General features: G+C 42.5%; 1 protein-coding gene across 4 annotated transcripts in view; it reads right to left on the bottom strand.

Moving 5' to 3' along the window:
- Positions 1 to 27,611, bottom strand: part of LARGE1 (LARGE xylosyl- and glucuronyltransferase 1) — a 331,282-nt gene that overhangs the window by 98,827 nt on the left and 204,844 nt on the right. For all 4 annotated transcript variants that reach the window (XM_064155366.1, XM_064155364.1, XM_064155367.1 and 1 more), the window contains one exon: positions 24,155 to 24,326. In XM_064155366.1, coding sequence (XP_064011436.1) covers positions 24,155 to 24,326 — 172 coding nt within the window. The remainder of the gene's footprint in view (positions 1 to 24,154; positions 24,327 to 27,611) is intronic.

The raw sequence follows: 27,611 nt of genomic DNA, 5'->3' as shown, positions 1-27,611 counted from the left end.
ATAAAAGCAACAAAAATTGAAGGGTCAAGATAAAACAAAGAAAGAAACAATTGTTTAATAAGTGACATTTACATGGAAGAAGAAGAAAGGGAAGAAAATAAAGCTAGTAATACCAAGGCCTTTCCTGTGCATAGACTGATGTCCAGTTACTTCCTGAGCAAAAGATGGCTGCTCACCTAAAGCCTCCTCTTCCCCCTTTTATTGCTGAACATGACATTATATGGTATTGAACAGCTCTTCAGTTAGCTGGAGTCATCTTCCCAGCTGTGTCTTCTTCCAGCCTACTGTGCACCCACCAGTCTCCTCACTGGGAGGGCAGAGTGAGAAATAGAAGGCCTTGATGCTGTGAAACCATTGTTCAGCAAAAGCTAGACCATTAGTGTGCTATCACTACGGTTTTGGCCAAAAATCTAAACCTCAGCCTCATACAAAAGTGTCCTAAGCAAACCCAGTGCAATCTGACACGTAAGAAAAATCCAAGGCTCTCCAGGCAAACCAAAATCACTCAACTACTGTGAACAGAACTAAAAGAGTAGCCAACCTCCTTGCTAGTAGCCAACCTCCTTGCTATTAGGTTGTTGTTCCCACGAGTTAGCAACTGAATTAATTTCTCTTACCCTCTAATTAAATGGAAAATATCAAATGCTGCAAAAGGGTAAGACAACTATCTGTAAATATCACTTTTGTTTTCCTAATTAGAAGCACTTGCATTCTATAATGACTTTTTCCCCAGTTTCCAGCCAGCAGTGTACCTGTATCAACCCAAAATGCTGGACCACCTGGTATTGGGTGAAGCATCTCTCCAGTTTCAAATGAATATGAGTTGCAGATCACCTTAAACTACAGACAGGTAACACCAAGTATTAATGACCAGACTTTTAAGCAACTTCTCAACATGAGCAAGGTGAAATACTTGCATATGTAGATCAGATTAAATGAGGCTGGTGTATAAAGAGGCCTGAGTGAGGAAAAACACTTTATAGATGGGTATATATCCAAGAGGAAAAAAGGTGAGAGCATTGGAGCTGCCCTGTGTTGGACTTGGTCAGGTTTTGCTGTGGTATGACCAGCACTACATGGATGCAACATTTCCCTGCCAACAATTGCCCACCTTTGGAGCTAGGTCGCCTTTCTCTTTCTGCAGGTCGTATTGGAAGGAAGGAGAGATTCCTGCCCCACTCAGCCATCATGACTTAAATGCAGGAAAAAATCTCACCACTGAAAGACTGCCTGCATCAAGTAAGGTGCATCAACAATTAAACATTAAAAAGAAAGAAGTAGAACAAATGTGGATTAGAGGTGCCTCCCAAATATGGGCTGGAACTAATGAGGCTTTTCTTTCTTCCATCAGAGGAAGTTTATTACAGGTACTTCAAAGGCAGTTGACTTACTGAGCAGTGGAGGTGGGTCAGAGACACAACTTTTCCTGTGATGCTCAGCATAAAAGCAGAAGCATTCATAATGGAATGGCTGAAGTGGCTGTGAAAATAATAACACACGACTTGGGAAAATCTTAAGTAGGGGATTAAACATTAAAATAACAAGAGGCAGAAGGGGGGAATGGCATGTAAAATAAAGACAGAATCTGGCACTTTTTTCACAAAGTATGTGCTGATGCCATATATGCTTCCAATTTGGAGCTTCTGGCCAGGTCCATACATCATGACCTGTGATACGCTGGGTTGTTAAAATTCCTCCAGTTACCTGATTGCCGTGGAGGGCCTGTAGGCCTGAACAGAGGCTTCTTTATGCCCCTGCATGCCTGGACATGTTTTTCTGCCAGGACCCCTGGTAGTAAACAAGTTGTGTAACACACACAGCTCGTGTACCCCTGGGGCGAGCCCATGTGATCCCCATATTTGGGAGAGTCCCGGCAAGAGCCTTCTACCTATCATGGTAAGGTTTGGCTTACTGCCAACTTGATTGGGCACTCTGGTGGCCAAAGGGCACATTAATCTCGGCCCACAGCCCATAAAGAGGGGTGCACAGGTGCACCACGTCTTCAGATCTGTTCAGCTCAGCTCTCTGATCCTGCCAGCAGCGCAGCTCAGCCCTCTCTGACTCACCTGCAAGGCTCAGACAGAGTCTGGCCCTCACTTGCAGCTCTCTGAGGCACAGACCTCATGCATTGATCTCAATAGCAACTAACCTGTCTGCGTACCTTAGAAGCAAAGCTCATTTAAGCCTGCACACTTATATATATACGGAGCCGATAGCTTCCTAAACCTAAAGCCAGCTGTGCATATCTGCAAGCTATATCATTTATCTGTGGAGCTCAGACTCCCAGCTTTTGCCTGGAGAGAACCAGGAAAGCAGACTTCTGGATTGTCTGCCCCCACACACGGCCTGATAGCTGTGAAGGAACCATGCCAGAGCCAGCATGGACATTCTCCTCCTGTTCCTGGAATCCTGCCAGCTGATAATTCCTGGATGCAGTATCCAGAAGAAGGCAGCAGCATCAAGGCAGAGATCATCCCATGCCAGGAGAACAAAAGGTTAGAGAAAGTCTATTACCCCAAAGACTGGGAAGATTTATTATTTCCCCTCAAGCCGGGAAGATTTCAGCATCCAAGAGTCCACAGGCAGAGCCCCTGAAGTCCGGACACTGGGCACAGCCTGAGACACAGCCCCGGGAGGATGATTAATAATTAATAGCAAGACTTCTAAGTAAAGCTTCAATTCCTCTGTAATATAAGTCACCTCTGCCTTAGAGCAGAAAGAGTTTCAGCCCCTCTGCTGGGCAAACAGCATAAGTTCCCCAGCGGCACTAAGCCAAAGAGGAAATTCCTCTCTCTGTTTATAGTTTAATGTTTTGCTAATTATTAACCAGATCCCTGTATATATTCCATCCTAATTGTTTTCATAATCTTGCACAAAAGAACTAAATATTATCACACAGTGGTTGGGGGTGGCAAGAGTTCATAAATATTAATTTTAATAAATTATATTTTTATATAAAATTTATATTGCCTCAAATTAATTTCTCACCTCTGCCAAATAGGCGTAGGTACAGAGAATCCCCTCCGAAACACTGATGCTGCACAACTGAATGTTAACAGTACTGAAAGTGGGGGGAAAAAGAACCCTGATAAACAGTGTGGGTTCATTACATTAAGGGCTACTGCATACACCATCAGACCAGAAATCTTACAGAGAGACGTAGAGGGACAACAGTGAGGGTGGGCAAGGAGGAAAAAAAAATGCTACAAGAAACCTAGAAAAAACATAAGTTAATAAGGTTGAGAGACAGAAACCAAAACAGAGAGAAATACTGCGTTGGGTGGAGACTTATGGAAAGCAGAATATAAGAAAATAAAGAGGGAGGGCTATCATCTGTTGTGCTTTCCAAAGGAGCTCAGACTGAAACTGCTTGGTCCCCATCTCACATGTGAGGCGCCCTGTCATCAAGTCTCTGCTTGAGTTAGACTCTCCTTCCTCTAATGCTATCTTCCTTGAATTTTAAGTGCCATAAAAAGAAAAGGCTCTGGTCAGTGCTGACAGTAGACAGGCATGACAGAGCACCTACACAGTACTGGAGATTTAAACCACCCTCACAACACTGCTGTACAGCCAGAGAAATTCAGCTGTTTCTCTTGGTGCTCTGTAGCTAGATCTTGGGAATTACATCATCCTGGCAAGTTATTATCAGCAGCTGTTGACTCTGCAATGGTATTTCAAGAACAGGGCTGTGTCACTATAACATGGCCTATAATGTACGGAATAAATAAGAGACCCTTGACCTAGAGCTCAGGCACAAGCAGACAAATCCCATGCTGTTCAGAGCTAAAAGAAAGTTACATCTCTTTCGTGATCGCCTGATTTATCTACATTTCACAGTTTCCACAAGTTTGGCTCCTTAAAAATACCTTGAATTTTAAGGGAGTTGTAAGAGGTTTCATTGTTCAGAAAGAAACCTCATAGCTGGATCAATCATTTTCCTGGGTTTATGTGGAACACAGATGCTAAGATTACCTTTGGGAGACTGCCGCTGCTCACTGAAGGTTGCTCTCTTAGGCATAAAACCCTCACAGTGCAACTCATGTATGCACTCCTTTCTAATTAAAAGCTGAACTCATCTCATTTTCACCAACATAAATGCAAAGACTACTTAAATGAAAGCATCAGAGTGTAGTGGATGGCCACATAGGCCCAAATAGGCTTACATATGCCTTGCCTTGCCTGGACATGCTTTTCTGCCCAAACCAGAGGTAAACACATTAAACGGGCAGCAGGGGCACAGTAGCCCTGGTGCCACAGAGTCTGGCCTGCCCAGGGCCCAGGCTGTGTAACGCCTTGTGCAGGTGGTTGTGTAAGCCCAGGCGCTTAGCGTATGGCCAGCCGGGTGCAAGGCCCATGCTATCCCCATATTTGGGGGACTAGACCTGTGGACCCTTCCTAATTTGGTGTGTTTTGGCTGACTGCTAGAAGCCTATTGGATGATATTGTGGCCAAAGGACCATCAATCTCGCTCATCAGATAAATAGGGTGATCCAGGTAAACAAGATGCTCTTGCCGCTCTCTCCGCTCACCTCTCCCTGCCTGCCTGCTGCCTGGGGCCGCTACCTCTGTTCGCTTTCGGTGACCCTTTGCTCCACGGCACTCTGCACCGACCCAGTGGATGATGGAACGAGGCGTTCCCGGCCGGACGCCGCTCCAGCCTGCCCCATCAGCCTGGTCGTGTCCATGGAACCTTCTCAGACAGCCTGCCCCAAATTCGAATTGAACTATCAGCTCCACATGAAATCAACCACGTGGCTTTGGCTATAGATATTTTGGGACCACAGATACTGAGGCTTCCAACTAGGGAGTAGTTGAACTCTCTGGATTCAAGTTGCTAAGGAATTTTATTACCTTCACCAGCGGCACTTTAGGCCACGAGGCTCTCTGACCAGAACACTTCTAAAACCTCTACCAAGTTGCTTAATTTGGCTGCAAATAGACATTCTGTGAAATAGTTTCACCAACCATGTACAAAGGATTTGTGTGGGTTAGCTGCACATAACTTTGGGGGAAATTCTCTTTGTATATACTAATAAATGATCAGAAACCTTCAAACCGGCCTCATATCTCACCCCAAACTCAGACGCAAACACCTCTACAACACAGAGTTACCCTAGAGTCATTCTACAGCTAATGAGACAAGGATCTTGGCTTAATCTCATAAATGTCTCCCTTAAGACCTCTGTTAGCAACACTGGGTTTTTACTGAAAAAAATGCACCACCTTCTTGCAAGATCCCCTGGTGGGAAAAGTGGTAATTTTTGGTTACAATCACTCTACACAGTTACAGTAAAACTTCTGGTGAGACCTCAAGGGAAATGGCTACAACACAGAATCACAGAATCAACCAGCTTGGAAGAGACCTCCAAGATCATCCAGTCCAACCTAGCACCCAGCTCTAGCCAGTCAACTAGACCATGGCACCAAGTGCCTCATCCAGGCTTTTCTTCAACACCTCCAGGGATGGTGACTCCACCACCTCCCTGGGCAGCCCATTCCAATGCCAATCACTCTCTCTGTGAAGAACTTCCTCCTAACATCCAGCCTAGACCTCCCCTGACACAACTTGAGACTGTGTCCCCTTGTTCTATTGCTGGTTGCCCGGGAGAAGAGACCAATCTCCACCTGGCTACTGCCTCCCTTCAGGTAGTTGTATACTTCCTTACCAACAGCACAAGGAATACATAAAGAAACTGAAGAAACACTGGCATATAACTAAAGAGTTGGTTTCGGTTTGTGTGCATTTTAAGTCTGTAAGGGGAGAGCCTGATTCAGCCACACCTGTTTTCCCTCACAAGCATCATTAGTAGTAATTACTTACAACTTGACTCGTAGCAATCACTGGATGATAATCAATTGCTTTCAATATATTGCTGAGAGATCCTAATTGCATTTGCAAAGCAGGAAATGGGTCTCAGTAATTGGTAAAGTTACTTCAATTTTTCTGGCTAACAATACAATTGTGATAGTACTTTATCCTGATTCATCTGCAAGAGTTTGCCTTCTCTTTGCCTTTTGACAATGGACCCACTGTGAACAAGGCATCAGAGTTACAAAGCTCTCAGAAACAAATTCATGTTTTGCATCACTGCTAGGCCAGACAGAGGCAGCCTGTGGGGAGCAGAACAACAGGTACTAGCTATTTCGGATGTCCTAAGAAATATACCCTCAGTGCATTCCTGCATAGAGGAGTATGTAAGCATGACTCTTCTTCCCCGCCCCCCCTCCCCAAAAAGCTCTCAGCCTTCAATCACAGCTCTGCTGTCTCTGCTTTGAACCCTAGTTACAACTTCTTTCAGAGTTTACCATCACTTTTTCAAGCACTGGTCACAAGAGGATGAAATAATGAAAGGTTCTCTCCAGGTCTCCATGCACTTTCCAGAGATTTCTAACTCAATCTTTATTTCTTAATTTTGACAACCTAGAGACCTTACATATCGTTAGAGAAATGATTAAACATCTTCCTCTTCTACCAAGGGATAAATTAAGACCAATCATAGCTTGGGATCACTAAAATACAATTTTCTTCTACTTCAGATTCTGCCTTCCAAGCTTGAGCTCAAGAAATTAGCATTCCCATCTGCCTTCAACATGAAAGTCAGAGCTGCATAGCAAGATACCTTGGAGCAACACATTTCAACAAAGTTAGTCCAAGCTTCATACCAGTGATGGATCTGTGTTCATTAGTGTACAGGATCTGTTCGTGACTGAGTCACCTAGCAGAACAAGCCTGACACATAATCACATGTGGGCATAGAATGACATTTCTATTGCATTACCCAGAACACATGATTTGGAGTTTATGCTGACTTTAAGCTTACTATGGAAAGACAGATGGTATCTGATCCAGGGTAAGGTTGCTCAGATAATTAATCCATCAGTATTGTGGAACAGAAATTAATCAGTGAATTATACCAGATTAGCACTTAGTGCTGGGTGTCTATGACATTTTGATCCAGTACCAAGACCTCTAGGGTTGTTTTTTTTTTATTTCACTAAACAACAGCTTCCATCAGTAAGTCATAGAATCATAGAATCACAGAATCAACCAGGTTGGAAGAGACCTCCAAGATCAGCCAGTCCAACCTAGCTCCCAGCCCTAGCCAGTCAACTAGATCATGGCACTAAGTGCCTCATCCAGTCTTTTCTTGAACACTGCCAGGGATGGCAACTCCACCACCTCCCTGGGCAGCCCATTCCAATGCCAATCACTCTCTCTGGCAACAACTTCCTCCTAACATCCAGCCTATACCTCCTCCAGCACAACTTGAGACTGTGTCCCCTTGTTCTGTTGCTGGTTGTCTGGCAGAAGAGACCAATCCCCACCTGGCTACAGCCTCTCCTCAAGTAGTTGTAGACAGCAATGAGGTCACCCCTGAGCCTCCTCTTCTCCAGGCTGCACACCCCCAGCTCTCTCAGCCTCTCCTCACAGGGCTGTGTTCCAGGCCTCTCACCAGCTTCGCTGCCCCTCTCTGGATGCATTCCAGTATCATAGAATAGTATCATAGAAGTCTGCGTACATCATAATTTTGTGCCTTTAAGGCAGAAGCCTGGACATCTGGTGAAGTGTGCCTTGCCAGTTCAGAGAGAGTACATTCCAGCAAGGAACTGCAGATGGACCTCAGAGGTTGGCTGCTAATGTTTTCAATATAGTATAGAAAACATACAATGATGGGAGAACAAGAAAAAGGTTGTAAACCAAAAGAACAGTGGAAATCAAGGCAGCTCAAATATTGGTGTCACCTCTGCAATGACAACACAGCCCTAAAGTACTATTGTCACTGAAACACAGGTATTTAAGTGTAGTGTTTGCTGCCTATGCCTAAATGGTACTGATGGAACTGACTAGGTCCAACTAATCCTGGTTATATGTTGTGTATTGTAAATATATCTAGACTCCCAGGGAAACACAGTGGGTTAGGATAACTTCTCATTTCTTACCTACCTTGCCAAGTGCATATTGGTAACCTGCAGCTCCTCCTTATCTTTGCTTCCCTTTAAAAGGATTTCTCCATAAATTCTCTCTCTGCACAGGTATGTATTCCAGATCTAGATCCAGTCATGACATACTCCCTGGGAGTGCAATATTGCTTCTGTACCTGAGCTTGTCTCATACAGCAATTTCAGGCAAGTAAGACAGGAGGAAAAAAAAAGAGTGATGAAACTGAAGAAAGGATTATTTGTTGATAAAAAGGGCTCTGTTAAAAAGGAAGCTCATTAGTACTAGGTAAGACAGATGCAATTATAAAAAGCTTAGGGCATGTCTATTATTTGGTTTGATATTATTGCTCTTTAACAACCCACACATGCACATCTCCTGCCCAAGAGTCTTCTAATCAGTAAACAAATGGAAAAAGTGTTGGCTTTGAGCATCTGCCCGTACTCAGTTCCTAAGAAAATAAAGATATTCTAATCCAGACATAAAACTCAACTGTGAGCCACAGAGTTTACAGCAAGACTAGGAAAAAAGAAGAGGCAATGGCACCCTGTTCTGAATTGGAGGTGGAAAGACTTCAGAGAATGGATTTGTACTGAACATAGCAAATTAGTAAGATTAATGAGTGGAAATCACATTTCATGGTGGTCAGTATTCAGCAATTTAATTGGAACAGCAACTAATTTCGAGGTAATATAAAAGTCCCTTTGAACTTTGGCTACCTTTTTTTTCATGGAGTAGAAGTCAACATGTCATTGGGATGTAAAGGAAAAGGAGCAATGATTATTTACAATATTAACCTTTCACTTAGTAATTCGAAATGTCTTGACTGGAGAAAGGAGTTGAAGAAGAGCAAAGAGGCAATTGTGTCCAATAAATCTTGATTTGGTTAGATGGAACAGGTCTCATCTGGAAACATCAAGATCATGGAGATGATTTCTGATACCATAAAATGGAAGGCTAAGGAGCACCCTAGGATGTAATATCTTTGAATATGAGACATTCATAAAGCCAGAAGAAACCCTGCTTCACACTAATCATCACTCCCAGGTAGGGGGTGAGCCTGGAGAATTGAGGGTGAAATGAGAGGAAGTAACAGAAGACGCATCTAGGCTTGCAGAAGGGTGAGTAACCATAGAGCATATCTGAACTACATGGCATGCCCTGCTGCCTGCTTGATTTTGGCAAGGGGAACCCTGAAAGCTTTTGTGTTTTTTAAACCATGCATATCAGGAATGAAAAGTTTTTTTCATTATTGATGGTGCTGATTACAGGCAGCTGGTAGTCTTGTGCCTGCCCATAAAAACAACGATCAATAACACTCTCCAGAGCTGCCTGGCTGTGCTTGGCTATCTTCTTTCTATATAAGTTGTGTGGTTGTCATTGTGCTAGTTTGAAGCAGGCTAGAATGTTTTGGTGAGAGAAAGTAGATAATTGGCTATGAAAGGAAAACATGGTTGTGTCTCTTCTCTCACAGTCCCGCTGAGAAGTATGGGAACAAGAAGTAAACATTAGATAAGATTCTCCATTTTGTCTCTCACTTTGCTTTTGGCTTTAGACTGAGCAACATCTCATTAACCTCGCTACCACTAACCTTCCTCCTTAACCTCTTGCCTGCACCTCTATTCTTTCTCAAGATTGGGGTAAGGTCGAGAGGGGCAGGGGGAAGTGCTGGGGTGGTTGAGAATCCCTCCTGGGGACTCAGGCTTCTGGGAGGGGAGTTGTGCTTCTGTATTGTTTATCCTTTGTATATTTCTGTCTATAACTGTATATATTGTAAATAGCTGCTTGTATATTGTGCTGCTGTAAATAAATAGCTTCATTTATATTCCCAGAGCCCGTCTGAGTTAGCTGGGGCATTTTAAAAGTGTGGGGGGGCGGGATAGAAGCCAAACCACCACAGTCATAAAACTATGAACCTGTAACAGTATACTCTGTTTGACAACAGCTTGCTGGGGCAGAGTAAATGATCTGCGACTGGTCCATAAATACAATTTGAAGTCTGATAGTAAAGATGCACAGCAATCCATTAGAAGTTTAGATAGCTAATATGCTCCAGCAGTCCAGATGGATTTGCAGATTTGTGGAAGGACAAGGTCTATTACAGAATCATAGAATACATCCAGTTGGAAGAGACCTCAAAGATCATCCAGTCCAACCCTCAACCTAGCACTAAGGGTCAACATTAAACCATGTCCTTAAGTGCCAGGTCCATCTGTCAGGGACAATGACTTCACCACTACCCTGGGTAGACCATTTCAATGTTTGATAACTCTATCTGTGAAGAAGTATTTCCTAACATCCAGCCTGAACCTCCACTAGTGCAGCATGAAATCATTTCCTCTAGTCATGTCGCTTGACACCAAGGAGAAGAGGCTGGCCCTCTCCTCCACCACTCCTCATGAACCCAAGAGATGCTGAAGAGCACTACTGTTAATTAAAAGTATCACACAGGGAGAGAGAAAGTCCTCAATATAGACAGATCTCAAACAATTTAGAGCTTGCCAGGTCACAACTCGCACCCTGTAGCTTGCAGACTATCAGAATGCAGCTGGAACCACCTCTCAGTGTGAAATAGTGCTTTGTAAGAGGGCTGCTTCATTTGGCAGGTCTCACTTTGGCCTCTGAATAGGCTCAAGGAGCAGCCCCATGCAGAGAACATTAAAGTAGTCCTATCTTTTGATAACTACAACTAACATGAGCAGTTGTTTTTATACCAACTCCCTGGCACATATTCTAAGCCCTAACTCCTGTTTTGCCATGTTTCTGTTTATTTACTCCCAAGGATTCATCAGCCAGGCCTGTTCTGAGCTCAATCCTTCTGACCTCCAAGTTAAGCAACAAGAATTTGCTTTTACTCTTTCTCTGTTCTCAGCTGACCATGACCCCAGGTTTTCTTCCTGGGTTTAAGTATATGCTTATTTTTGTTGTTTATTATGTCATTCTGACATTCATGGAATGTTGATACCTAACAGCCTTCAGCTGTACCCTGGAGCATGCTGTGATACACCTGCAAAAAGGTCTCTGTTAAGACACTACATGAAGAGGAGAGAAAAGGGGGGAAAAAAAAAAGAGATTCTTACAAAACCTGTCACCCACAACAGCACGTTTCTATGGTAATGCAGGATTGCTTTGGGTTGTTATGGCAACTAAACTTTAAAAGCAGTAGCATAAAAGCAAAGCCACAAAAATCATAAAAATGGAGCTACCTCACTGCTTTCTTGAACTTACAAATCATTCTTGGCCCTCCTGCCCCATGCAAAAACTGCACTGGGCGTTCCAGTGATCCAAACCGTTCAGGAAGAGGAAGAAAACCACTTGGCTTCTGAGCAATGGGTGTGCAGAGCCTTCTTATCACTCTCTTTTAGAAACACAGACTAGAAGTGCTGGATCACAAGCACACAGAGCAAAACAAATAAAAAGGTGATAAAAGCTACAGTAGGAGCAATTGCTGATGGCAGTCAAGTGGGGATGATAACTGCTCTACCTACTTCGCAGGAGGGACTGGCCAAAATTACACTGAGTTAAATGCTGGGTTAACTTCCCTCTGCACTTGGTTATTTCCTTGGCAAGCTTTTCCTTTTAGCCAGATGCGGCTGCCAAGAAACTGCAGAAATTTTCTGCATACATTGACTTGATTCTTTATAGCTTCATAGAAACTTACTGTGATATATGATCATGGATGTTCCTAGCTAATCACAGGTTTCGAGATGAATAATTTTGTCTAACTTGAGACGTGTTACCACTTCTCCCCTTTCTTATTCCCTCTTTCCTACTCAGTATCCTGTGTATTCATTCCCATTTTCCATCTCCACACTGTTTTCTCATTTACCTACCAGTTATGTCCACTAACTATTATTATGTTTAAAATAATTACATGACCATGAGAATGGAATAGACAATGTGGAAATAGCCTCTTGTATTTCTGCCAAGATGCCTTAAAATCTCATACCCCAGTAGTGCATCCCTTTGCTGCTCTGCTTATGCACTTCAGCCTTCATGCATGTCACACTTGGCTGAGGTCACCCAACTCTTTTTACTTGTGACCCATACCATAGGTCTAAATTTGAAAGGCGAGCACATTCAAAGATTGCCCCTCCAACGATTCAAGTATTTTTTAAATTAGCCTACAAAAGACCTTTGTTAAGTTCAAAACAGGAACGTTTACTTAAATCAGAAGCTAGACTGATGCCAGCCAGTACTGGTGTAAGCCAGGCCAGTGTCATCCTGCTCACTCCAATGCTTTTTGGAGTTTATGCCAGCTGTGATGTGTTCTCTCAGGAGTTTGGGACATCACTGTAACAATATTCAGGTCATGATTTCTTAATAGTAAGGGAGAATGCCTGACTCTCCAAACACTGTAAAAGCTGGTGTTGATATGACTCTGAAGCAGGTTGGCAAAAGGACTGTAGGCAGCCCTACTTGGCACCTGCAGTAGTCATCTCCTGAAGCACGCAGGAAGGAAATATTGTTACTGTCTGTTAAAGACAGCATATTCATGGTAATGCTAGGAATAAATGACATTCAGGAGATCCTGAACCAGTTTCTGAGGTGATGTGCATTTCTGTAAGCTGCTGTAAACTGATAGACATTTTGTGTTGATGACAGAAGAGTGGTGGTAGCATTGAGTCAGCCAAGGACAACTTTGTGTGAGAAAAGGTATGATGGCTCACTTCACCATGTTCCTTTTCCAAGTTACGTGTCTCAGATGCGCAGAAGCAGTACCCATGTGCTAGGTCCTAAGCCTTGGGATGGTTCATAGTCTGGTCTGTTTGTCTCAGTGTGTCAGAATAGCACTCACTTGATAGCATCCCCAGACCTAAAGCAGATAAATATGCATCTCTTTTACTGACATGAACTTGCACACCATTTACTGCACCTATGAATGTTGTACTTCAGGTCCAAATTCTTTTCAGAACCAGACCTTGTCCAGTGGACAGTGTTATAGATCACCACACTTGACACTTAACCCCAAGCCATTCACAACTCCATTGTGAATAAATGCAGAAAATAAAATAAAGATAGAGAAAAGCTGTGGACACACTTGGTCCCTGAGTTTTGCTGTATGTATATCAATCACCTTTTAGTATTCATCTGGAAAGGCAAGGACAAAAATCTTTTTTGTTAGATATTGAGGAAAGAGTGAGAAAGCTCCTTCATTTAACAGAACACCTGGCTCATGCTGAATGCAAGCTAGAGATCACTGTAAAGAACATGGAGTGGAACAAGCTTCAGGTTTAAGTAAAATAAAGACTCTTGGGAGATGCAGAGTGAAGTGGGCCATTACAGACATATCTAATTCTTTTTCTCCTAGTTTGAGGATTAAAATATGGGGTTCAAACATTCCTGATCTCCCGCATTGCTTGGAAAAAAAGGAAACCTATGAGGTTTCCACTGTTGCCACACATCTGAAGTGACCACTGATCTCATTTACATAACTGTGATCTAACTTTCAGTTCATGTAACTGTTCCCAGTTCATGGTGCACTTGTACACAGCCTTAGAGCAGCTATGCAATGAATTGGTTTAATTTTGTACACTCTTTTCCTTCTTCCCTGGCTGTGCAGAGAACAATACCATGTAGTCATCCTGCCAATGGGACAATCATACCGTTGACCTCTGGGCAATGCATTCTACCTTGCAGCTTGAGTGTTAAGACTGATAGTCCCTACACCACTTTACCCTATGCAAATCCATGTACTGCCAAGGACAGTATATTACAGTTATAATTTGCAGCACAAAACCCAAAAGGTGTCATCTCAGATAAAAGCTTTGTAATCGGAAATGGGGCCTTAAGTCCTTAAAAACATATGGATTGCCAGTGCAGGACAAGGTAGGCTCAGAGAATATATCTGGTGCAGAGAGGGAGAAAACAGAATACCAAGTTATTACAATACATATCACAGAGAAATGTGAAAAGCTCATGTGCTTGATAGATTGCATGTGATTAGAATGAGGGCCTTAGGCATGGAAACCTATCTATTAAATATCATTCCTTCTTTAGTCCTGGTAATATAACTATCAAACCTTGGAGTAAATTTCATTTGTTAGGTGAACAACCCATGTCTCATCTGCTTGGCTTTTTCACACATGCAGAGGTGAATGATCATTACACATTTACTGGAATGATGGACAGGTTGCCGCTCTCTCCACATTCACTGTCTGCTCATGCACTTGCTCTGCTTTACTGTCACCCAGAGAGTGCAGAGAGACTGGCCAGCAGGATTAGGACACGGACTTAATTTGGGTGCTCCACCCAAGATGAATGGTAGGCATTTGGGTTTAAGGGTTTTTAAACAGTCCTCTAAAAATGCATAGAATTAAACAAGTTGTGAGTTGGTGGGGCATAGGTACTGGCTGTATCTGATGGGAAGGGTGTCTGTAATTGCACATGAAGGTAAACCCATTGCAGGGAAAACAAAAATCAACACAAAACATTTATTGGTGCACAGCAACTCTTGACTGGTTTCCACTTTATAGATGGGATCTAAGGTTATTATTTTCCTCTTCAGTTTGTTCCACTCTCTACTCTCATCCATTTTTCCTTCAGCACAGCCTACTGGTATCTCATTTCCAGAAATGCACTCTTTCTATGACAGGCACAAAAATGCAAAGCAGGAATGCTCCTTCTCTCAGTGCAGATCCTGTGGGAGCTGGATTTTCTAGCTTCTGGAAAACCACAGCTTCTGCTAGTCAAGGGAGATGAGGACAGGCACTTTGCTCCTCTGATGCTGCACTCTGCATAGATTTGTCTCAATAAATATTTGCAAAGCAATTAAAAAAGCTGTAGGTCCATTCTCCATGGTTGGAGTACTTGAGATTAATAGAATTAAAGTCTCTTTAAATCCTGAAGAAAGAACTCAAAGGAGACAGAAACTGGTTTGTTTTGTTTTTTTTTTGCTTTAACACTGTGAGTCATGCAATGTTTAGTTGGAGTGTTTGATACAGCATCTAAGCCAAAAGACAGCTGTAGAATGAGTGGCAGATTAACAAAAACTGGAGCCAAAAAACATGCAAAAAGGACTAGGTTGATATTGAGAAGGTAGAAAAAATAGTCCTCAAAAGTTCAGTCTTGCCAACAAGTTCTTATTAGAAATGTTGTAGTGTGCAGTGGGTTTTCACCCTGAAAACTCCAGTTGTGGAATCAAAAGAATATTTGTTTTAATTTTTAATTAAAACATTCCTAACCTCCATGGGAAAAAAAAACAAACTTGAAAACATCACTGAAGGGTATCTCTTGGAAATCAAAGTAGGAAAATAAAGAACCTAAATCTTCTATTTTATTTTACTTTATCTTAGAATTTCCCTCACCGTGAGTTGTACCTAATTTCTATGCACTGTTGGCCTTTCACCTCTAAATATTTCTGCCTGGTGGCAGAAACAGACAAAGAACCATTCAGTAAAAAGAGAACTATAGACGCTTTAGAAACTGCAGCCATTCTATTTTGGCAGCAATTCATAATCAGAATTTTCTGATTATGTTCCTTGTCACATTAAAACCCATAAACTAGAATGTGCACATGCTGATCCATATAATAAACTCTCTCCCCTGGAGCTCATTTACTGAGGTCAGCTTTCTTACATACTGCCTCCTTGATAAAGAAATACCACAGCAAAGCAAACTGCAACTAAAAAAAAAGGAGAGAGAACTTTCAGCCAGTCAGCTTATCCTACCAGTGTGGAGAGACAGAAGTGTTTTTCCCTAGATCCACAGCATCACTAAGTCCCATGTCTTTGCTCAATTGCTTGATTTCCTCCTCATTAAACTTCCAGTCACAGTTAAAAACTTGTGGTCTTTTCCTTAGTTTATTTGCCTCCTCGCCAAGCTAAACCAACGTTCACTCCTGTAGTGTCACATGCAGATGATAACAGCAGCAGCATCGTGAGATAGAGGAGCACGACACACCCAAACATTTCTATCAGCTATTGCTAACAAATAGGATTCTTTATCAATGATGCTTCAAAGCCTCTGCAGGAGAAAAGAAGAAAACACCATGCTGTAGCAATCAAGAATAGAAAATCTTGAGCAGAGAAGAGTCTCCACAGGGACCTTTTCAAAGAGAAAATGTATTTCATTTGTGGAATAACCCTAGGATGAGCTATGTACTGTAGTCTAACCATTAAACACTCACACAAGTCTTTCAGGAGCCAACAGATGTTCCTTTTACGAGCAAAGACAAGTGCCATTCGGCCTTTTTAGACACCTATAAAAATTCAGATAATTTTCAGCTATTTTAACAGCTACCTGACAATTTTATTAATGTACTCTGCTACAATGTGATCCCCTTTCCTTCACAGAAAGACTCATGCCATGGATTTTTACACACATTAAGGTGCACGTTGCTAACGCCTTCCTTTTGAGTGGCAAGAAAAGCAAAGCTACTGCACTGACCAGAAGAAAGAGAAAGATCTCTGCAGGATTTAACACACACAATGTGTCAGCCCACAGAGATCTTGTCTCCGAATGATCTGTGAAAGCTTTAATGATTTACTCGGTGTAAACTGGCAGACTGAACTACAGAACCTTCCCAGAATTAATTCTGTGGCTTAAATCCTGGCTTCAGCCATCGGTGACAATGAATTTAGAATTTTAATCTTGGCAACAACTGAACATTTTACATCATCACAAGAAAGGCATACCTAGTAAGGATGGATTTTTTGCAGAAAAGGAGCCTAGGTCTGTGACAGGTACAGTTGATTCCAACAGGGCTTCACTGGGAGAGACAAATTCAGGGAAACTTGTACAGCACCTGAGGACTCTGCCTGACTCTCACCACTATCATCAGCATCTCATTTCTGGCACACCAAATTCAAACACAAGCGGGAAGTTATGCATGTGTCTGAAATCACAACTTTATGCATTATAGTTCTTGTAGGAATGGCATTACCTGACCACCTACACAATTTGGGGAATTTTCTCATGCTTGTGATCTCTTTTTGTGTGTTTGTTTGTCTTCCCCCCCCCAGAAGAAGCTGCAAAAGTAGCATGAGCCTAGATTGTTACCCCAGGCATTTTGCAGAGCAATATGCCAAAGCACCCACATACTGAGTGTCTGCAAATTTTAAGGCTGGGATTGACTATGTGCCAATCTCTCTTCAGCTGTGGGCACTTGATCCTGCACCAAAATCACTGTTGACCTTTTCTGGTATTTATGATGTCAGGATGGATTTTTATCATTGTTTGAGCTTCTGACACAAACCACAGAGTTTCTATAGCATGGTTTTGTTTTTTTTTTTTGCATGCTAAGTATGAATATGGAAATCTCAGTCTTCCTCTCAAGCTTGCCATTTCTCCTTCTCAGATGCTGGGTTAATGGAGGTAGGTGATTCTGCCTTATTGTCTTCATCAGCTTGCCAGAGAATATTTAATTACATAAATGAACTCTAGGCATAATTTATATTCTCCAGATGACTTAATCTACAATTGCAGTCATTTGAAATACATTAGTTACGTACCATCCAACCTCTGTTGTTTAAAAAGACTTAAAATGGCTGAGGTGATCAGGTCTCCTGCAGCAGGGTGGGAGACTCAAGCTCATATGGGGGCTTTCCTGAGCCAGGGAAACCCCAGGAAACATAGAACCTTGCCAGAAGCCAGAATCTGACAAATTGAAAAACGGATACAGTACTGGTGCCATGTCAAGACATCTGAGACCACAGGACTTGCTTTGAGTCACCTGGGCTGATGGAGGCTGATGGGGTTCACCTATCAGAGAAGGGAAAGAGCATCTTCAGTTATAGGCTTGCCAAGCTGGTGAAGAGAGCTTTAAACCAAAGTTGTTTGGGGAGGGCAACCCCAGCCCATCACACTCCTTCCAGTTTGATACCAATGCCAACAGCAGATGCCCAGAACATGGAGAGGGATCATAAATCAGCAGGTGATCACCTGAACAGAAGCACAAAGGAATTCCAGCCTCTTAAGCCACCATATCAGCTTCGATAAGAGCCCAAACTAAAGATGCACATTGCATGGGGAATAAACAGGAAGATATGTGAGCACCTGCAAGGCTATGATCTTATTGGCATTGTTATATGATTGGAGTGTTGGAATGTAAGGATACAGGCTCTTTAGGAAGAACAGGAAGGAGAAATAAGGAGGCAGTGTCTATGTCAAGGACAAGATGGAGTGATGGAGCTCTGTCTGTGGGTAGGTAAGAATTTGACTGAGAACTTAAGGGTCAAGATTAAAAGGAGGGCAGGTACAGGTAACACACTAAGGGTTTGCTACACATATACTGGGGGTTTTGCTACAAGTCACTCAATCAGGAAGACTGAACAGATGAGGCACTTTACAGACAGATAGGAGCAGCCTCACGTTCACAAAGTCTGGTCCTCATAGGGAACTTGACTCACCCCAGTATTTGTTGGATGGACAACACAAGAGAACATAAACAGTCCAGATGGTTCCTGAAATGCATTGATGATGACTTCTTTCTCCAAGTGACAAAGAGGCCAACAAAGAGAGGAGCTCTGCTGGACCTTGTTCTCACCAAAAAGGAAATGCTGGTAAAAAAAGTGAAATTCAAGAGCAGCCTTTGCTGCAGTGTCCATGAAACTTCAGAGTTCAAGATCCTCAGGGCAGCAAGAAGGACATTAAGCAAGCTCACTATGATGGACTTCAAGAGAGCAGATTTTGGGCTCTTCAGGAATGTGCTTGGTAGAGCACCATGGGATGAGGCCATGGAGGAAAAAGGGGCCCAAGAAATCTGGTTAACATTCAAAAATCACCTCCTTCAACATAAACCACTCTATGATTCTATGACACAAACAACACCCAGCAATTCTGAGAACTGTTAAAGTCAGGTCCCAAATAAACTCATAATACCATTTACAGCAAATGCTCTTGAAAATCTATATTTAACAGCCAATTAAAGTCAAAATCAGAAGTTTGGGAAAAAAGAGATCCCACATTTCAATACTAGGAGTCTGGGTGAGCAAGAACAATGTAACAATTAGGTGCTGTGGTCTTGAAAAGAACTTTAAGATTGATAGCAGAGAGCATAGCTTTGGACTGATTCTTTTCTCAGAAGAATTCACACAATTTCTGCAATAAAAGCATATTGGTTACACTAATCCTTGCTGTCTAAAACACTTTGCAGTACTTCCTCCAAGAATGTGTATGATCTACTGTCTCACTCTTCTGCCCTTAGGCTAGATCCTTTCTCAAGTTTAGAACTGTCAAAATCCAGTGAAAGATGAATAGAAAACATAATCAGTGTCAACTAAGTCACAGAAAACATGCATGACAGGTTATCTTTACCAGACTGGCTGCAGACTCACAACTTTGAAGTCAATGATGTGGGGCTATATATCTGTCCTAGAGAAACAGGCTGCTTATCTTTGGGAGAACAAGAGGGAGCAAGGCTAAAGCAGAAATGTTCAAATCCCAGCCAAAAAGCTAGATCTGACTCTTTAAATGTAAGTGACTGGTTCCCAAAGACATATTTATGCCCAGAAATCGAAGCTTGCAGACAAAAGGAACAATAATTACACAACTCCTAAGAGAAATGTTTAAAAGTTACATTGCTTGAGACACTGTTTCAGGCTGCCGAGGAGAGGTGTGAATTTCTCCCAAAGCCTAAGGTTGCCACTTCAAAGAAGAAATTTTCATATAAGATCAAGTCTGTGTAGCCCTAATTTGTGCTCTCCATTACAGAACAGTTGGATCATTTATTGCAAGGGTGTACGCAAAGAACTCATTACAAAAGGGCAGAGGAGCAACAGGAGGGAATTCTACTCCTTTTTTCCATCTACTGGGAGAATGTAACAGGAACTCCTCTGCCTAAATATTAAGTTACTATGTAAAGGTCTGATCTTTTCAGCAACTCTTTAGACGAACAACCTTTGCAGAACAAGGATACTGGCTACTGCAGGTGCTACTTAAAATGTACTGTGGGGTTTTCTACACAGCAAACTGGATGTGCTTAAATTGCAAGACAATCCTGAATCTGAGTTACTCCTAAGTGTAGTGTCCTAAAAAAAAAAAAAAAAATAAAGGAATCTGAGCTACTGGCCTCTCTTTGTGATTAGCTTTTGTTTAGAAGAAAAGTCTTCCCAGGCAATGAAAGAATCACATACACTGGGATGTCTTTTCTCTTCAGCTTTGTGGCTGTAATTTGGAAGAAGTTGTGCTGGACTCTTATAAGTTATCCTGCAGCAACCACAGTATCACACAGTATCACCAAAGTTGGAAGAGACCTCATAGTTCATCAAGTCCAACCCTCCACCACAGAGCTCAAGGCTACACCATGGCACCAAGTGCCACGTCCAATCCTGCCTTGAACAGCTCCAGGGACGGTGACTCCACCACCTCCCCGGGCAGCCCATTCCAGTGTCCAATGACTCTCTCAGTGAAGAACTTTCTCCTCACCTCCAGCCTAAATCTCCCCTGGTGCAGCCTGAGGCTGTGTCCTCTTGTTCTGGTGCTGGCCACCTGAGAGAAGAGAGCAACCTCCTCCTGGCCACAACCACCCCTCAGGTAGTTGTAGACAGCAATAAGGTCACCTCTGAGCCTCCTCTTCTCCAGGCTAACCAATCCCAGCTCCCTCAGCCTCTCCTCGTAGGGCTGTGCTCAAGGCCCCTCACCAGCCTCGTCGCCCTTCTCTGGACACGCTCAAGCATCTCAATGTCCCTCCTAAACTGGGGGGCCCAGAACTGAACACAGTACTCAAGGTGTGGTCTAACCAGTGCAGAGTACAGGGGCAGAATGACCTCCCTGCTCCTGCTGACCACACCATTCCTGATGCAGGCCCACAGAAGGAAGCTTTTGCCTTTCGTGCACTGATATGAAAAAAACCTTTTCTTTGCTCAAACCACATCCTGATGTGAGCAGGTTTATAATGGCCACTTCTAGCCAACACATGTTTGAACATTTCCAGGACAGACTGTGGGTTTGAAGTTGCCCTCCCAGTCTGGGTTGAATAAAGTGTCAGACAGTTTTGCAGAGCAGAATTTCCCTTAATAGGATTTTTCTTTCTGTTCTATGTAAGTAATATTTGAACATACACTAGGCCATCTTGGAGAAATCTTCATAAATTTACTTGGGCTTCTCAAGGAGAAATGAGGAAGGGATTAAAACATTAGTTTGAAAACAGATCCTTTGGAGGAGTATTTAGTGCTAATGACATGAGATATCCTTTGAATCTTTTGTAGTGCTGGCAGAGTGAAAAAAAAAAGGCATAGAGGACAAATTGAGAATCAGCACATGATTTAAACTAATCTTTTAAAAAGCAGTACAAGAGCTACAGAATATCTCCAACTTTCTTTCTCTTGCTTTCTGGGATGATCCATTTCCATTGACTCATACTATCAGAGAATCATTTAAATTGAAAAGGACTTAAAAGAAATGGATTTCAACCATAAACTAAGCCTAGTCCACCACTAAATCAATTCCCTACGCACCACATCTACACATCCACCTCCAGGGATGGTACTTCCTTGGGTAGCCTGTTCCAATGCTTTGACAACATCTAATAGCCAATCTAAACCTTCCCTGGGGCAACTTGAGGCCATTTCCTCTCCTATTGTTATTTAGGAAAACAGTTTGACACCCATCTTGCTACAACCTCCTTTCAGGTAGTTGTAGAGATTGTGAAGGTCTCCCTCAGCTTCCTCTTTCTCAGACTAAACAACCTTCATTCCCTCAGCTGTTCCTTACAGGATTTGCTCTTTAGAGCCTTCACTATCTTTGTTGCTCTTCTTTGGACATGCTCCGGCATTTTGTCATCTTTCTTGTAGTAAAAAGGCCCAAAACTGAACACAGTATTCAAGGTGTGGTCTCACCATGAGAGAGTACAGGGGCAAAATAACCTTTAGTTCTGCAGGGCATCCTGCTTTTGAAACAAGCCAGGATGCTGTTGGCCTGAAGGCCATCTGAGCGCACTGCAGGGTCAAATGCAGTCAGCTGGTACTCAGCATCCCCAGGTACTTTGATACAGGCTGAAGAATAAGCAAGTGCTTGGACACTTCCTCTTCTCTCCCCTCTCCCACATTATCATCATTTCAGGGATACATGACTTCCAAAGTCCTCTCCCATCCTGCTCAACACCTGGGGCTATGGGATTGTCCCATTAAATCTTTCTTTGTACATGGCTGCCTGGAAGATGAGCAGATGCAGGCATTGGCACACTTATTGCCAGGATTATAAAACTGTGGAGAAGCAGGTGGTCACTCATAATTAAAAAGACAGACTGGACAACTTATAAAATCGTACTTTTGGGAGTTGTGGCATGTATATTATATGAAGGCTGACAGTAGCACAAGATATCTGTTTCCATGTGTAAGTTAGAGCTTTTCACAGCTCTAATCTGATGAACAAACTTGTATAGCTCTATGGAGACTGACTTATACCCATGTTTTTACTTCCACTAAATATAGTTATCCATATTTTCTGTCTGTATTGTTTTCAATCTCAGGCCTGCCTCTGCTCCACATTCCTTTCTTCACAAGCAGCCTTTATGCTTAGTTTCTTTCCCCAGAAAAAAAGCAAGGGACTTTCATTGAAACTATGGCAAAAAATAAAAGCAAGGCAATGATCCTCCTCACTGTCTCCATTTAGATGTAGTTATCTTTGACCATGCAGTGCTCTATGCCCGAGTTCAGCTGATACACATTTCTTTATCTGCTACATTGTGCTAATACACCAAATTCAGTAAAATATTACTACTAATAGGACAGCAGCACGTGGTGATACAGTACAACAGCAAGGCCTTATGCGCATATAATTATGTCAGCTATGGTTGTAAAGGTGTATGGTTACATGAAACTCAAGTTTTTTTATAGTGAAAGGCCTGGAAAAGAGATTTGAATAGAATGGTTTAGGTTGGAAGAGACCTCAAAGATCATCTCGTTCCAATCCCCTGCCATAGGCAGGGACACCTCCCACTAGAACAGGTCACTCAAGGCCTCATCCAACCTGGCCTTGAACACCTCCAGGGAAGGAGCATCCACAATCTCCCTAGGCAACCTGTTCCAGTGTTTCACTACCCTTGCTGTAAAGAACTTCCTAGCAATAATACTTGATGAGGAAAAACCCCTCTATTTTCCATATTGAAGCCAGTTTGTGAACAATTCAGTTAGGCAAGAAGGTGATTGCTTCTGACCTGCTGAATGAACGCCAGTGTAGTCAGACAAAGGAAAGGAGACAAATGCACAAAGCGAGCAATGGAACCTGGTCTTTGACCATAATGCTGAAGGTGAAGTTCTGTCCATTAGCTATGTTCTGGGAAAGGCAAAGGGGCCTTGTGGATTTCATCATGGGCTAAGTACAGTAAATGTGCTCTCCTTCTGTCACCTTTCCAGTGGAACAATATATTTTAGCTTCTGTAAAGAAATACTCACATTTGCTTAGGCTGACTTTGCTTGACAGGATTTGAAGAGAGTTGATGGTACACATCAAGGTTATATTTTTACAAGGCTGTAAACCTTCAAACCAGCATATTGGGATGCCTTTGCACTTACCAGCAACACAACACATATTCTGAGGACAAGAGGGCACATTTCTGACTCTGAAAAGCTGGCATCACTGGAGCCAGGGAAAATTAACTGGTTTTAGAAGTGTCTTAGCCAGCAAAGCACTCCAGTTGATGACAGAGTAGTGAGGAACATTACCTCCTTACACAGTTACTCTGAAGGTCACATTTCTTGGTTAAAATATAAGCAAAATAGGTAAGGAAAGCTACTTGAGATGGACATTTCAAATCCAGAACCCTTTATCAACTCATTAAGAGCAGGCAGTTACTTATTTCAAGTCATGTATAACCCAGCCCACTTCATCCTCCTCCCTGGTCCAAGTGCGATCCTAACTTCACTCCTGATCAGTGGTAACGTGCAGAAGTTAGGTTGAATTAAGTTTTATAAATAAAAAGCAATATAAAGCAAGTTTTTCCAAGTGCTGGATGCAAACAACTACTCAAATGGTACATCACTACACCACCCTCATCATTTTTTATCTTCTACTGCATTGTCAAGCTCTCATCTGTCCCAAATAATCAGACCAGTAAAGCAAATTTTATAGATAATCAGTGTTGCAAATCATTCTATAGAGAGAGCATCATCGAGGAAAGTGCTCATAAATAGAACAATTATATTCAAACGCCAAATATCAAAAAAGCCAAAACACAAAACAAACTGCAGGTAGCCCCTTTCCCTCCTGCTGTACTGTTTGCTTTAGCGTTTTCCCTCCCCCTCAAATAAATAGTAAAAAGAATCATTGGAATACCTTTGAACTTGTGGAAGACGGCCCACAGCTCAGCAATGTCAGTGGCAAATGTTATGTCTGTGTCGAGGACAATGACTCGCTCAAGATTGGCAGGTAGCGTCTTAGTCAGAACCAACTTCATCAGCCCATAAATCCCAGAGTAGTGTTTGTTGGGGATCCAAGACACTTCCGACTGACAGGACATGGGAAGTGGGAAAAAAGGAAGAAAAAATTATCTTCGTTAGAGAGAAGAAACTCTGCCTGGCACTAGTTTGTTGACACAGTGAAAGTTCTCTGTGGTGGAAACAGTCATCTAAAATCCTGCTCTTAAATTATAGAATCATAGAATCAACCAGGTTGGAAGAGACCTCATCCTGCCTGGAGATTCACCAAATTAACTCAGCTGTCTGGGAGTAAAATGAAGCTGTGTATTCACAGCTCAGCACATGCACACAATATTTACAGATATTTACAATTATATACAAGTTAGAAGCAACACATAAAGTCAGAATCCCTACCAAACAGCTAGGCTGCCCAGGAGGGCTCCTGACCAACTCCCCTCCTGTCCACCCCACCCCTTATCTCAGAAAGAACCAGATAAAGCTCTGTATAGCTCACGTGGTTCATTTGCAGAGACCTGAAGTGAGATGTCAGAAGCCAACAAGGAGTTACAAGGAAATGGTTAAATTGGGTTACACAGGTTTCATGCAGAGGAGTTAAGGCAAGATGCAGCCAGGTACACAGACCCAAGAAGTCAGAGCCTTTGCTACTGTTATGACTGTTACACATTTCTCAGCAGAGCCAATCTGTAAAACAGACATCACTATCATTTTTCTTTTTTACAGCCCTAACTGCTCACATTAAAATACTCCACTTAGCCTCAAACCAGCACACAAACACAATGTGTGTGCAGGGCAGCAGAAATTCAGTTAGTTTTGCTTTCACTGGAAGAATTTTGTGACAAACTGACATTTGATATCTCTATAAAGCATTTGGAACAATAAGCTAAGACAATATAAATTAAAGCTCTGCAGCACTTTTATTGACAAAACTTAATTTTAGATACCACCCATTATAGGTTTCTGGGGTGTTTCAATGTTATGTGGTTGTGACACATTTCTCTCTGCCAGCACTAAAATGGCAGAAAGGGGGAAAAAAAGGGCAAAAATGTATCAGAAAGAATGTAACTGTAAAAGATCATAGAGTCACAGAATCAACCAGATTGGAACAGACCTCCAAGATCATCCAGCCCAGCCTAGCACCCAGCCCCATCCAGTCAACTAGACCATGGCACTAAGTGCCTCATCCAGTCTCTTCTTGAACACCACCGGGGATGGCGACTCCACCACCTCCCTGGGCAGCCCATTAATTTCAGGAGCTCTGAAATACACTAAAGTTTCTGAAATCCTGGAAAAAAAATAATAAGTCATTTGAGGACACCACTTTACAGAATATAATTAATTGAGCCTTTCCAACCTGGTACAACCCATTCTGGGCCATCCACATATCCTGCTAAAATTGAAATCTATTTTTAATTCAAAACTTCAGGTGTGCTGCACTTTTCTTTTCATTTTCCAGTGGAACACAAACTTTTGTGTTTGCCATTCACAGGGTTTTCTGATTCTGAAGTAGAAGTAACACATATATTGTTCCCCCCTTTCATTTCTTACAGACTTGGAGGTCAGAACTCCAAAAGGCCAGTCATTTGGAACAACAAGCCAGAAAATTGTTTCTTACAAACTCACATTTTCCTTACACCTTACATCTTTAACTTACAGCTGCTGATGTTACACAGACATGCTGAAAAATGGAGAAAGTAGGAGATATCTTCAGCCACAGGGTTTTTTTGGGGGTTTTTATATACTGAAGAGGCAAACCCCAACATTCAGTTTACTTCTTAAGGGCTAAACAAAACACTTCAACAGCCTCTAAAATAAGTTGGGAGGTGAATCTCAATATTTCATTGTGCTACTGGCGCTAGGATGCTCCGTGAGCCACGCTTGATTTTCTTTCTGTGAGACTCAAGTTCTTAAATATTAAAAGTCACTGCTGAAAATGGGGTATAGAAGGTTTTGAAAACTTCCTATCACCCTGTCTGAAACTTTTCTTGTTTGACATTTTAAAGGACATGCTGAACAATTCCTAGATTTTAAGTTTTCCCCTGAGTCATGCTCCCATTAGCTTCAATTAGAATTTTGTCTGCAGGAGATCTGAGTGAGACAGATTTCAAGATCTTGTTGTGGTAGGCCTGATAGGCCCAAAAGAGGCTTATCCATGTCCTGCCTTGCCTAGGCATGTGTTTTTGCTCCTCCAAAGAGGCAAGCGCGGGAAACAGACACAAAAGAACCTGGAGCCACTGAGTCTGGCCTGCCCAGGGCCCTGTGGCAAACAAGGGACACACACTTAGCTTGTGCCTGCCTAGTGCAAGGCCTGTGCTCTTCCCAAATTAGGGAAAAGTGAGCCTGTGGCTGTGCCTAATATGGTAAGGTTTGGCTAACTGTCATCCTGGTTGGCTATTCTGTGTCCAAAGGGCAATTAATCTCTGCCCACATTGATAAAAGGAGATACACAGGTGAACAAAGTGTTTTTGCTTCCCTGCTTTGCGACCCTGCTCTTTGCCTGCTCTCTCTGCTGTGCCCAGCCCTGCTGCCATTGCACACTGCCTTACTGCTTGCCTGCTAAACTCCACTGCCGCCAGTTACCAGGAGCAGACCCTGGATGTCTGCACACAATCGGCCTGTGTGGCCAGCGTGACATTGTGCTGAGACTGCAGGACATCTTCCTGCTGCACCTGAAGGTCCTGCCTAGAATCCCTGGACATATACACAGATGGTCCAGAAGAAGCCAAGAGACAAGGTCAGAGATTGTCTGCGTCCTTTCCCCAGAAGCTGGGAAGATTCAAGCCTCAATGTCCAGCAGGACAGAGTCCCCTGGAAGCATTTGGGCACTGTCTCGACTGTGGCTAGCCCCTGCGAGTGGGTAATAATAATTTGTGAGTAAATGCTTAAATGCCTCTTTGTAATTCTCTACTGCCTTCTGCCACAGCAGAAAGAGCTTGGCCCATCTACTGGGCAAGCAGCATATTGACCGCGAGCAGCATTTGACTGCGGGAATAGTCTCTTCCAGTTCAATTAATGTTTATGTATTTTGCTGGTTATATTAGATCTAGATATTATCCATAGAATGTTTCCATAACCATGTAAGAACCAAAATATTATTAAAAGTAGTGGTTGGGGGTGGTGAGAGTTCTGAACAGCAAAATTGATAAACAATATTAATTTTGGAAAATATCATCTCGCATCAACTAATTTCCCCTCCGCTACAGATCTATCCTAGCATGTTAAAATTCAGGGAAAGCCTGCAGAAACTAAGCACATTCAGAGAGCTAAGAAGATTTACTTTGTTGTTTAACTGCCTCATTCACTGGCACTGTAAAGTTCGTTATGTGAAACAGTTTTTGCACAGAACTCATTTCCTC

This window comes from Pogoniulus pusillus, chromosome 15, assembly GCF_015220805.1.
Source record: "Pogoniulus pusillus isolate bPogPus1 chromosome 15, bPogPus1.pri, whole genome shotgun sequence".
NCBI lineage: Eukaryota > Metazoa > Chordata > Aves > Piciformes > Lybiidae > Pogoniulus > Pogoniulus pusillus.
The sequence above is the reverse complement of the archived record's forward strand: the minus strand, read 5'-3'. Positions and strand labels throughout refer to the sequence as shown.